This window comes from Urocampus carinirostris, chromosome 20 (assembly GCF_059441175.1).
Source record: "Urocampus carinirostris isolate Australia breed hairy pipefish chromosome 20, RoL_Ucar_1.0, whole genome shotgun sequence".
Lineage (NCBI taxonomy): Eukaryota > Metazoa > Chordata > Actinopteri > Syngnathiformes > Syngnathidae > Urocampus > Urocampus carinirostris.
The window spans coordinates 12,041,146-12,054,189 of NC_142368.1; the positions used below are offsets into that span (position 1 = coordinate 12,041,146).

Genomic DNA, 13,044 nt, shown 5'->3' on the forward strand with positions numbered 1-13,044 from the left:
GTTGCATCATTCAACTACTCCCCTCCAACCATCCAGGGAACTTAAGAGCGCAGCAGCGAAAGAAAACTATCATCCAATAATACGATACATAAACATGTTATTTAACCAGTATACTAATTAATCCAAATAGCTAGTGAGACAACGAAAACAGCAACACGTTTGCCCTATTGTATAGCGCCGTTGGCCAAACACTCTATCGATCAAATAACAAACTAAATCATAAAAAAAATAAAAAAACGCAGTGTCTTGTGATTACACAATCGCACTACGTCACATTGCGATATCAATTCGATATTGGTCAATCACGCAGCCATACTATGTGATATATGTGCTGGATATCATGATTTTCATTTGATGATCTGTTTACTCTGTAGCACTTTGAGAAGTTCCCCAGGCATCTTCCCATTGTGGCACATGCTGAAAAGCAGACGGTGGCTGCCATCTTGATGGTGGCTCAGCTCTACCAGAGACCGGTGCACATCTGCCATGTAGCCAAGAAGGAGGAGGTATGCAAGATTCTCTTCTCATAGGCGAAAAAACGTACTGTACATACATATGATTTGTCTTAATGACCTACCCCATAAATTCCCCCAATGCATATCAGATCGCGATAATCCGGGCAGCCAAGCAAAAGGGCATCCAGGTGACCTGTGAGGTGGCGCCCCATCACCTTTTCCTGTGTAACGATGACCTGGTGAAGATCGGTGATGGGCGGGCTCAGGTTCGACCGATGCTGGGCTCCCGAGAGGATATGGAGGCGCTTTGGGAGAACTTGGATATTATCGACTGTTTCGCCACAGACCATGGTCAGTAGTAGAATACAATGGAGGGAAAAAAACATTTATCTTTACGCTGAAAGCACCTTTTTCTGTCTTCAGCTCCTCACACTGTGGAGGAGAAAAACAGCAACTCACCTCCTCCCGGCTACCCCGGCTTGGAGACGATGCTTCCACTGCTGCTCACTGCCGTCAGCGACGGTCGTCTGACTTTGGACGACATCAAACGACGTCTTCACGACAACCCGCGCCGCATCTTTAACCTCCCCGCGCAGGAAAACACTTATGTGGAGGTATCCGCTAATGGCTTTGTAGAAAGAGGGGAAACACATTAACAGTTGGGGTTTAAAAAGTGTATTTAGCACGATATGTGTGTTTTTCTTTGGAACTAGGTGGACTTGGAGCAGGAATGGGTCATTCCACAGAGCATGCAGTTTACCAAGTCCAAGTGGACGCCGTTTCAAGACATGAAGGTGAAGGGTAAAGTTCGACGTGTGGTCCTGAGAGGAGAGGTGGCCTACATTGATGGGCAGGTAAATATTTACTGCATGCAGTTATTTACAAATTACCGTTCTCATACAGATGTTCCAAATTCCATAGGCAGGTAGTATGCAAACTATAGCTTGGGTCTTCAAATCATGGCAGAAAAAACATTGGCATAAACTAAATACTGTATCTTGTAGATTTGGCTCTAGAAACTTCACTTCTAGCTCGGTAGGACGATTGGTCTATATTTATTAATAGCTGTGAATAAGTGAGCACAATTTGAAAATTTTCCCAGATAGTCAAATGGGAGTTTTATTCGAATTAAAACGGGTGCTGATTATCTTCCAATGGTTACTATCTAGGTAGTTGTGGAACTTGGGCAAGTTAGGCACTAAGCAAGTACAGGAACTGCCCTACTTATGAACGAGATTCCAGTCAATCGTTAGCAAGTTTAATTTGTTTGTAAGTTGCTTCAGTGCTATATTTTGTATGTTTAAGGTTTATATAAGTTTAAGGATTGTATACGTAACCTGTATTGTTTTGTACTAAATAACATAAAAATCATAAAATAATATGCTCTATAAAGATAAATAAAGTTTATTTTAACTTTCGAGAGATGCTCTTCAAGAGGTCCTCCTCCGTGTTAAAAAGTGGCAGAGAAAAAGCGTTCCGACCATTTTCTCAACCGCATCAAGCTTTCTTATTCCACTTTCATTTCAAAAGAAACGGCTCACCTCTTTACACTTTACACCAACCATATTGAATAGATGCACAAAATATCACACAATAAAAAATGTCAAAGTTCTTAGCGCGCTGCAGACACAGTATACAGTAGTATGTTTACACACGAACTGACTGTGACAGGAAGAGGGAAGTTGTTGGATGCTGTGTGAGCGCTCACAGTGCCACATGCCGGTAGCGGCGGAAAGAAGCGCTACAGTACTGTCCTGTATTCAGGGGAAATGTGTACACAATACAAGATCTAACCTACAGAAACGGATACTTTTCGACTAAAAAATGTTCGTATCTCCCGTTTTTCCTAAGTCGAATGGTCGTAAGTAGAGGAGCGTCTGTAGTCAGTTAGTCCTAAATAAAAAAAATTGTCACATATTATGAATGGTAAAACTTGGTTGGATGTAAAGTCAGTTATAATTTTCTGAACATTAAGCACAGGATTTATTTTATTAATAAATAAATTGTTTCTTAAATACATTTGTTTTAAGTAGGGGCTATTGTTTGAAATTCTTATCATCCAGAATGAATTAAATAGAAATTTTACTATTTGATACATGTCCTAGCATGAATTCAATATAAATCTTGAAAATTTCCCTCATTTTCCGGATTATACAGCTGAAAAACCCAAATTGGCCTAAAACTTGTAAGTGCACAACCTGGTGCACCTTTTATACTGCAAAATCCGGTGGATAAGATTGGACGGGCATACAGTATTTATATGTGTGTGTTTTATACAGTATATTACCGCATCTGTTTGTTTAATTGAATAACATTGGTGACCAAAATCGCAAAACATTGTATGGAATGGGAATTGGACCTGAGCCGCTGTGGTTATCCACTAGACCACCACTAAACTATTCATAGTACCAGAAACTGAATGATCTAAATAAATGCAAGGTCAATTCATCGGATACAGCCTTGCCCTACAGTGCTATATTTTGTATGGAATGTATGTTTAAGGTTTATATAAGTATGTTTAAGGCTTGTATACTTATACCTCTACAGGTATTTTTTTGTACCCCCAAAAAAACATTTAATAAAATAATATGCTCTATAAAGATAAATAAAGTGAGGTTTAATTTAGTTTTGGAAGATGCGCTTCAAGAGGTAGGCGCCCTCCTGCTCCGTGGTAGAAAGTGGGCCAAAAAAGCGATCCAACCATTTTCTCAACCGCATCAAGCTTCCTTATTCCACTTTCATTTCAAAAGAAACGGCTCGCCTCTTCTTTATAATTTACACCAACCAACCAATTCTGAGAGCCTTATTGTCCATTACGCCTTTTATATGAAAAATATGACAAAGGACTTTTTGGGTGCGCTTTTATAATCCGGTGCGTCATTTAGTGCGGAAAATGTGGTATTTCTTTATTAAATAGTTTTGCAAACTTTCAAAATAGGTTCAGACTTATTTGAATGATACATTTTACACAAATATGCAACTTTTGGAGTGCTTGTTTGAAACCAAAAACATTTTTACTAATTCATTTTTTGTCAGGTCTTGGTGCCACCAGGCTATGGTGAAGATGTGAAAACCTGGCCTGCAGTTTGCGTTCTTACCCCTGAAAGCCCAATGGTGAGGAGCATTTCATGCATGTTTTCCCTGAAATGGGGGTGAACACAGAGATAAAACCTTGGTTTTCTGCTTTAGACACCCGAGCACCCCCGCCCGACCCCTCCTCGCGACGGTCTTACCCGAACACGAGCTGCCAGTCCTCGGCGTTCAGCCGGAGAGAGTCGCTACCTAATGCCTGCTCGCGTTCACCGCTCTTCCGACCCGGGAATGCCACCAGGTAGAGCCGATTCCTATTGATATTTGACCACTTGATGTCACTGTAGCATTCCTGCCAAGTACTACGGTTTTGCCGTAATGAGTACGGTTTTCTTGAACCCACTACGGTATTACGGTTGGGTCACAAAAACTACGGGTTTTTGGTGTCTTTGGTGCCGTCCGTACACTTTGGATTACAGTGGAACCTCGGTTCTCGACCATAATCCGTTCCATTTCTTTGTACGAAAACCGATTTGTACGATCTCCGAAGTCGTTTTTTCCCATTAAAAGTAATGTAAAATTGTTTTAATCCGTTCCAACACCTTAAATGTTTGCCACGAAAGTAAACATGAAGCTAACCCAGGCTAATCGTACGTTCGCGTTATCTGACATGATTGTCCACCATCTTAAAAGTTTGGAGTGCGGTAAATATTTGTAAAAAAAAAAAAAAGTAATCGGGTAATAATGACGATTTTGTTTCAAAAAGGTTGTGGCCCGGGGACGCACGTTGATTTGAGACTATGCGTCCCCAGCAAAAATGATGCGTCTGGGACGCGGGCAAACGAGAACACTGGTTAAGTATAACAAAATTGGAGGGCTTCTTCTTTCAGTGCACATAAAACAAAATAAAAAGTTAAAATGTACAAAAGGATAAGAAACATTATGACTAATGTACTCATGATTTATAATATGTGCTTATATTGTACATAGTGGCTGTAGATGGGAATTTAAGGCGGTGATACTCTTGGGAAGAAGCTGTTCCTTATTGTTTCTTTTGCTTTGAGGCACCTGTAGTGCCTTCCTGAAGGCAGCAGGTCAAGGAGCTTGGGACTTGGATGTAGACCGTCTTTGATGATGTTTTGGGTATAGGAGACTTTTTAAATTGCTAATTTCATACATGTGCAGAAATGGTCATGCTGCCACCATCTGGTGTGGCTGAAAGCTACAGCCACCCGCCTCCACTGTCGAGGCTGCTGTCACCCCAGCCCGGACCAGTCCAAAACATCAGTGGGCAGCTGCCCCATGCCCACATGTCTCCTCTGCTACACCCACTAGTGGGCCAGCATGTCCTGTCCGTCAAACAGTTCAGCAAAGAGCAGGTCGGACACGAGGACAAGAACGGTCGAATTGGGGAAAAAAATTATGTACTTGGTGATAACATTTGCTGGCTTTTTACAGATGTCCCACTTGTTCAACATTGCACACACGTTACGTTTGATGGTTCAGAAGGAGCGCAGCTTGGACATCCTCAAGGTGGGTACAGTGTGCGGTCCCTTCTCAAAGTTTCTTCATTTTCCTCATGTTGAGGTTTTTGAGTTTTTCCTTGCCCTCATGTTGGTTCCAGATCAGGGTAGTGTAATAATAGTCTGAAAACCTATCTCAAAGTCGGTGTCATTCCTTCTCCAGGGAAAAGTGATGGCGTCCATGTTCTACGAGGTCAGCACCCGCACCTGCAGCTCCTTCGCAGCGGCAATGCAGCGTCTGGGCGGCTCCGTGGTCCACTTCTCCGAGACCACCTCATCGACGCAGAAGGGCGAGTCCCTGGCTGACTCGGTGCAGACCATGAGCTGCTATGCCGACGTTCTCGTACTCAGGCACCCCACGCCAGGCGCTGTGGAGGTATTGGCCATGTTTTCCTTAAAGCAGGTTCTTCCAAACACATTGCATTATGGTATGCTATGGTATCTAAAGTCAAAGAGTTGGCTACTAGCAGCATTTCTTTCATAATTTTCGAGACAAAGGGTCTCCAACCTGGTGACTGAGGGCACCCAGGTGCCCCCTGAGGACAGCTGAGTTGCCGGAAGACCTATTCTGAAAATACCACACCATGGCCGAGTCATTGTGATTTTCTAGTAAAGAAATTACTTGTTCAGTCAAGTTTACCCAGCTTCTTATTTATCGTCTTCTTTCTTTTTTCCACTTTTTATTTTTCTCTTTTCCTCTCTCTCCCTTTCTCTCTATTTTCTCTTTCTCCCTTTTCTATCTCTCCCTTTCTTTCTGTTACCCTCTCTTTCTCCCTCCTGATTTTCTTTCGTTTCTTTCTCTTCCCATATTTATCTTCCTCGCTCTCGCTCTTTCTCCCTTTCTTCTCCATATGGTCTCCCTTCCTCTCCTTTTTCTTTTTCTTTATTCATTTATTTTTCTCTCTCTTTCGCCCTTCTCATTATTTCTTTTCTCCCCCTCTTTCAATTTTTTTTTCTCTTTGCCTTTCTTTCTCTTAATTTTCTTGTTTTTCTCTTTCCGTCCCTTTTCTTTTTTGTTTCTCCATATTTATCTTCCTCGCTTTCCCTCTTTCTCCAACTTGCTCTTTCTTTCGTCTCTCTTTTGTCTCCCTTCCTCTTTTTTTATCTTCATTTCTCTTGCTCTCTCTCTCTCATACTTTCTCCCGATCTTTCTCATTATTTCTTTTTCTCTCTTTTAATTTTTTTCCTCTTTCTACTTCCAACAATTAACCTAGGAACAACAGAGTAAGTAGTACAAGATAAGTTATCATTTTCAGGGATGTGATTTTTCCGCTAATTCGCGGAATTCCGCTTTCGCTCCAAAAATAAAATTTTAAAATTTCCGATTCTTTTAAATGGTAAAAAAAACGATTTCGTCTCGACAGCGTTCCATTTTAGTGTTTCCGTAACTGAAATGAAACGTACTTGCGATTGGTTGAAGTCTCCGTGTTGACCAATAAACGCGCTCCTTATAAAGGCGTAGGAGTATGCCATTGTTCATTTCTCACACGTTTTTGCCGAGTGTTTAAAGAAAGATGTCCGAGATCGAACGCAAAGATGCTCCGCGAGTTAAAGAAATTGCTAAGATCGTAAAAAAACAAGTTTCGATCGGACTGGTTAGAGAAGGAATTATCTACAAATGTTGGTGACCCCGACGTGATCCAATGTAGCGAGCAGAGACGGGAGTCGTAAGCGGAGTGTCAAACAAAGGTGCCAACGAAAGCTGCTTTAATGACATTTAAACTGGCGATAACAAAACAAACACGAGAGTGGCTAGAACCGGCCGAATTAAGAGTCCCCCTAGGAACTCGCTAACTAAACAATGGTTCCGTGGGTGAATTATGTACAACCCACTACAGTACTTTCATTTATAGATAACATCTTCTTCTATAACAAAGACATTTATGGTATGTTCTAATATGAGTTACTTTTCATTTGGTCATGATACAATTATTTGTTCATGAAATTTGAACTCTTCAACATGATTTATGTGTTAACTTAGTAATCACATGAGTTAGATATGATGATATTCTCAGTGATAGTTTTTAATAGCAAAGGCAGTCCAATGTTTTTTAATGTGACTGATTTTGAGTTGACTTAAACTGTAATTTTATATGGGATAGTTCAAAATACATTGAAAATGTATGCTGTTGTTTTGTCTATTTCTTTGTCATCTGAGTGCATTGAAAGTACTTAAAAACACGGAAAACCCATGACCTCCGGGGGGCTTCGCCCCACTTCTCCCCCCACCAGGGCACTGCCCTGGACCTAGCTGGGTGCCCGCGGCCCCCAGACCCCCGCCTAATTTTCAGATAATTTCACTTTGGTCAAATCACATCCCTGCATTTTAGAAATGAACATGATACTGGGTTCCTTTTTGCACTAAAAGTAGCTCTTAGGTTGGATATCGCTGTTCTATATAAAGCAGGCTTTCATACTACCTTGTAGACTTTTTCCTGTTATTTTTTTAATGTCCATTATGGCGCCATCTAGAACGCGTCTCGCCATTGCCGCAAACCAGTGATCAACGCGGGTGACGGTGTGGGCGAGCACCCTACACAAGCCCTTCTGGATGTCTTCACTATCCGGGAGGAACTGGGGACCGTTAACGGCATGACAGTGAGGCCCGACGCCCTTTTCCTGCTCATGTGCAATCCCGTGTGACTAAAAAGTTGGCGTTACAAATTTCCACCAGATCACCATGGTCGGCGATCTAAAACACGGCCGGACTGTGCACTCGCTGGCCAAACTGCTGACTCAGTACCGCATCACGCTACGCTACGTGGCCCCAAAGAACCTCCACATGCCGGCCGAGATCATAAACTACGTGGCCTCAAAGGGCATCAAGCAGGTTGGTTTGTTGGAAATAAAGCCGTGGAGTTGGTGGGGAATTTGGTCTGAGCCAGATTGTAGGAACAGAAAACTTCCTACAATAACCAGTGTCTTTCGCAGGAAGAGTTTGAGAGCATTGAGGAAGCTCTGCCTGAAACTGATGTCCTCTACATGACCAGGATTCAGAAGGAGAGGTTCGCGTCCCAAGAGGAGTACAAGGCTGTAAGAAGACATTTTTTGGATTTTATTTAATTCAGTTATCAACTTTGTCCAATCTTATTCTGTAACTTTCATAATTATATGGGTGTATCTATATTTTTGTTAAAAATGTAATGCATTTGGTTCATAATGAATCAGTAGTTTTCCCACAGAAATACAGATGATAATCATACAGGGTGTTCCAAAATGGTTGACTGCATTCTAAATGCCCATGTCTCATAAACTACGTGATGGATCCTAATGAAACTAAACACTTTACAGTGGAACCTCGGTTCTCGACCACAATCCGTTCCAGAACCCTGTTCGAAAACCGATTTGTTCGATCACCGAAATCATTTTTCCCATTAAAAATAATGTAAATCGTTTTCATCCGTTCCAACACCCTGAACGTTTACCTTGAATGTTTAACGTAAACATAACCCAGGCTAATCGTACGTTCGCGTTATCGTAATCTTCCGTACGAAAGATTACGCCAACATGAACGTGTAAAAATAAAAAAGGATAAAGAAATATTTTTCTTTTTTCTTGAAAAAGTTGTCGGGCACCCGGGCGGAGACGTTTTGTAAGTTGTACGCCCGACGTAAAAGATGCACGCCCCTGGCGTCTGGGCAGGCGTTGTTTCAGACACTGTTATAACATTCATACCCATTGCCTTCCTGCTTGGCGCTCAGCATTGGGGGTTGGAATTGGGGGGTTTGGTCACCTAATGACTCCCCACACATCAGATGGGTTCAAATAGACCCATGAGAATCTCCTTGTAAGAATGTGGATACCATTAAACTGAAACTGAAGAAGAACATTTGATACACAGAGACCAAACACAGACTGCAGCAAACAATGGAATGGAGCAAAGAAATGTTTTTCCAATTTTCATTCCACGTCATTTTCTAAACACACTTCTACTCTATAGCATATGAATAACTTATACTTTTTGTGGACAATATCTCTGTATTATTTGTGATTGCAACATCCTTTGCTGTCTGGTAATCCTGAAAGGGGGATGCTACATGTGCGGTCCCTTCTCAAGGTTTCTTCATTTTCCACATGTTGAAGTTTTTGAGTTTTTCCTTGCCCTCATGTTGGTTACAGATCAGGGGATGATGTAATAATAGTCTGAAAAATAGTCTGTGTAATAACCTGTGCAGCCCTTTGAGACTCTTTGTGATTAAGGGCTATACAAATAAAAATGACTTGACTTGACTATGCCCCACATGGTGAATGATAGCTGCTGGTTTAATATTTGGCTCAGGATTTATCAATTTTTCAGGTTCCTTTTCCTGACAGGCAGCACTAGTGACCGCAAACAGAGCTATTGATTTGGTTTACACTGAATTCCTTCTTTTAATGGTACTGAAGAGATTGGAAAATTGGCTTTTATGGTCCTCAATAAAGTGCTTGAATTTCGCCATTAAAACACTGTACAAACCCTGTTAAACCCAAAAGAAGAGTTATTGAGTTGAAACTGCCACAACTCTCGAGTTGAAGTGCTGGAGTTAAAGTGGATTTTTCTCCAAACTTAAATTGTACCACTAAAATGTATTTTTTCCCCCCTTGGCAGTGTTTCGGCCAGTTCATCCTCAGCCCTCACATCATGACCGCAGCCAAGAAGAAGATGGTCGTCATGCATCCATTGCCGCGAGTCAATGAAATCAGGTTCGATTTCCAATTTGAAGCAGACCAATTTTGGGGATAAAAATACTCTTTCAGCACAACATCTTTCATGGGAGGCGGAGCTGTTTTGTCGTTTTGAGGTCGCCACCCTCATATTTTAAGTTTGTATGGCTCTACAGGTGAGGCCTGGCTATCGACAAATGAGAGGAGAGTTCACTGGCTGTTGGTCAGTCTGCATGCCAAGTGTTTTGGCACCTTACGAATAAACTCGCGGGTTTTTTCCAATATTTAATTTGTTTTAGCACGCCGCCCCACGTTGCGGAGGCCCAGGGCTCAATTCCAGTTCTCCCTGTGCCTGCATGGGTTTCCTCCCACATTCCAAAAACATGCATGCCAGGTTGATTGGCCGGTTCGAATAGTCCCTAGGTGTGAATTGGCGAGTGTGTTGTCTGTCTCAGTGTGCCCTGCCACTGGCTGGCCACCGGGTCAGGGTGTCCCCTGCCCACCAGTGTTCCCTCTAAGCTGCGCGCGTGCCCAATTGCGCACTGCTCGCACATTCTCAGCGCACAAGAAAATCTAGCCAGCGCACAAAAATGAGGGCTCAAAATTACTAATTAAGAAGCGACTTAAGTCAAAGTTTCAGTGCATGAAGGTAAAAATACACGGGTTCCCCTGACGTTGTGTCCTAAACGCGGTATTTTGAAGTCAATGTCGAACGAAGTTGAAAAGTAAAGTCAGTAGAGTTTGTCGAGAACTGGCTCTTTCGGGTCCTAAACGGCTCTTCAGGTTGTTTTTGCTTCTTTAATCCCAACATGACCAAATATTGTGTAAAATTATGCACACAATGAATGGGGGAATAGAACAAAAAAGAAAAAAATTACCAAAATGATAAAGTAGTGAAAAACTGAAGAGAAAAAAAAAGAAGGAAAAAATTAGAAAAAAGCCAGAAAAAAAGAAAAAGAAAGAAATAGAGAACAAAAGAAAAAAGTAACAGCTCGGAAAAAATAAACACAATGATATTTTTTTTAAAGGAATTTTTAAAAAAGTAGAAAAAAACACAGAAAAAAGAAGAAAAAGTTTGTTGCATTCAAATAATTTCCAATTATATCAAGTCAATCTTGTTGCCAACATTGTACTTCCACTAAAAAAATGTGATTAGGTACAGTTCTGTATCTTGTAATAGACTAAGCCTCCAAAAATGTTAATATTATGAGACAAAATATGTCAGGAAATAAAAAGAAATGGATATCTTGTGAAAGAATTGTAAGAAAAAACAACGTTTGTAGGCCGTACAACCTTTGCAATAGTACATGAGTCAATTCATTCAAAAGAGAAAAATCATTTTGCATTGCCGGAAACTCAGCAAAATGTAACTTGACGTCAAGTTTTGGACATGTTTGATAATTGATTATCTTGCCACACTTGGGATTATGGTTGCTCACTGTTGTTTCAAGCGTTGCTCACCGACTTTGTGTGAACGCTCGGAACGTAAGGAAAATTAGAGGGAACATTGCTGCCCACTGCCTGAAAGATGGCTGGGATGGGCTCTAGACCCCTGCAGAAAATGGATGGATAGAAATAAGAGTTTACATTGAAAGTTCATAAGCCGGAGGTATAACAGTGCATTGCAACTACCCTGTTTATTCACCTGTAAGATGCAATTTTTAGCTAAAAAAAAAAGAGCTCAAATTTTGCGTGTGCGTTACACACGAGGTTTTACCGTTTCTGTGCAATAAATATCGCTGAGCACAATTGCAAAACATTACATGAAACGGGAATCAAACCGGGTCAGGGTGGCGCCGAATCAAAACCACTAGACCACCTGTGATGTAGATAACATACAAAAAGGCATTCAATTGAATTAAAGCTGCATTTGGTTACTCATTAAAATACAAACACATTTAACGGCATACTTAAAAATCAAAATTCTGAACAAATGTGTTGTGCTTGAAAAAAGATAGTTTATCATCTGTTTTTATTATTTGTAGGATATGCTACAAATGTAAGCTGAAGGATAAAGCACAGTACTGAAAAACAGAAGTGAATATTTGGCGTTTGCATTTTTATTACTGATCTTGCCGAGAGTCCAGATTCAGCTCCTGAGCCAAACTGATTTTGACATGCCTGTTGTAGATAGTTGATCGAGCTTAACTTTACCCAGAATGCAACGAAAAACAATTTCTTTTTTATGTTGACATGTAGCGCCGAAGTGGACACCGACCCGCGGGCTGCCTACTTCCGCCAGGCTGAAAACGGCATGTACATCCGAATGGCCCTGCTGGCCACTGTATTGGGACGATAAACCGACATCCCCAAGCAGTAAGTTTTCGAAGTCTTTGGTTCTTTGTAAAAATAAATTGTCGTTAGGAGGTAGAGCGCTCGTCTTGGGATCAAGAGATCGCAGTTCGAATCCCGGCTCCTCCGTGTTACATGTCGAAGTGTCCTTAGGTAAGACACTGAACCCCTAATGCCCCCAATAAGCAAGTTAGCGCCTTACACGGCTGCACGGCTGCTATTGGGAAATGTGAAGCACGTTGTAAAGCGCTTTGGGAAGTCTTGACTTGAAAAGCGCTATATAAATGCAGATCATTTCATTCGTCAAGATTTTTTCCAGTCTACGCTTCCGACACGTGTTTGTCTTTTAGAGGGACCTCCAGGAGAATGAATGCTTCAACATTCCAGACGACTGCTGCATTCAGACAACATAACTGCCAGTTCCATAGTAAAGTCGTCCTGACCACACTACCCCACTTCTGTAATATACCTCATCTTGTTTATACACGCAACATTACCCCCAAAACATTTATTTTTGTTTTTAAGTAATTTGGGGGGTTTTAAGTGTTAATTATGTATCATGCAACAAAGTTATTTCCAGGGATATCATGTCACTGTATCATGCTTAAATAAATAAGACTTTTAGTAAACATTCCTGCAATTTATATTGTTGTTGAATCTGGCATTTAAACATAGATTTGATTACACACAGATGGTCTGTTCCTGGTTTTGTTAAATATCGAGCAGACTACAGATTTTCCGATTTGTTTTTTGAATGACGTTTATTTGAGGTACAGACGCTGCTCTACTTATGAACGAGATTCCGGACAATCGTTAGTAAGTTGAATTTGTTTGTAAGTTGCTTCAGTGTTATATTTTGTATGTTTAAGGTTTATAGAAGTAACTTGTACAAAAAAAAAAAAATTCATAAAATTTGCTCTATAAAGATAAAGTTTAACTTACTCAAGGAAGATGAGCTTCAAGAGTTAGGCGACTTCCTCCTCCGTGGTAGAAAGTGGCAGGAAAAAAAGCAATCATTTTTTTTCAACCGCATCGAGCCTTTTTATTCCACTTCCATTTCAAATGAAACGTCTCGCCTCTTACTTACACTTTACACCACA

At 41.0% G+C, this 13,044-nt stretch overlaps 1 protein-coding gene across 1 annotated transcript in view; it reads left to right on the forward strand.

Annotated features, from left to right (window-relative positions):
- cad (carbamoyl-phosphate synthetase 2, aspartate transcarbamylase, and dihydroorotase) overlaps nt 1-12,584 on the forward strand; it is a 34,276-nt gene extending 21,692 nt beyond the window's left edge. The window contains exons 32-46 of the mRNA XM_088324806.1: nt 375-506; nt 605-806; nt 879-1,069; nt 1,169-1,309; nt 3,492-3,569; nt 3,645-3,786; nt 4,671-4,864; nt 4,944-5,018; nt 5,172-5,384; nt 7,481-7,606; nt 7,683-7,838; nt 7,940-8,041; nt 9,597-9,691; nt 11,852-11,968; nt 12,295-12,584. Of these exons, the coding sequence (XP_088180932.1) occupies nt 375-506; nt 605-806; nt 879-1,069; nt 1,169-1,309; nt 3,492-3,569; nt 3,645-3,786; nt 4,671-4,864; nt 4,944-5,018; nt 5,172-5,384; nt 7,481-7,606; nt 7,683-7,838; nt 7,940-8,041; nt 9,597-9,691; nt 11,852-11,951 (1,947 nt within the window). The 3' untranslated portion in view covers nt 11,952-11,968; nt 12,295-12,584. The remainder of the gene's footprint in view (nt 1-374; nt 507-604; nt 807-878; nt 1,070-1,168; nt 1,310-3,491; nt 3,570-3,644; nt 3,787-4,670; nt 4,865-4,943; nt 5,019-5,171; nt 5,385-7,480; nt 7,607-7,682; nt 7,839-7,939; nt 8,042-9,596; nt 9,692-11,851; nt 11,969-12,294) is intronic.
- The last annotated feature ends 460 nt before the right edge of the window (nt 12,585-13,044 follow it).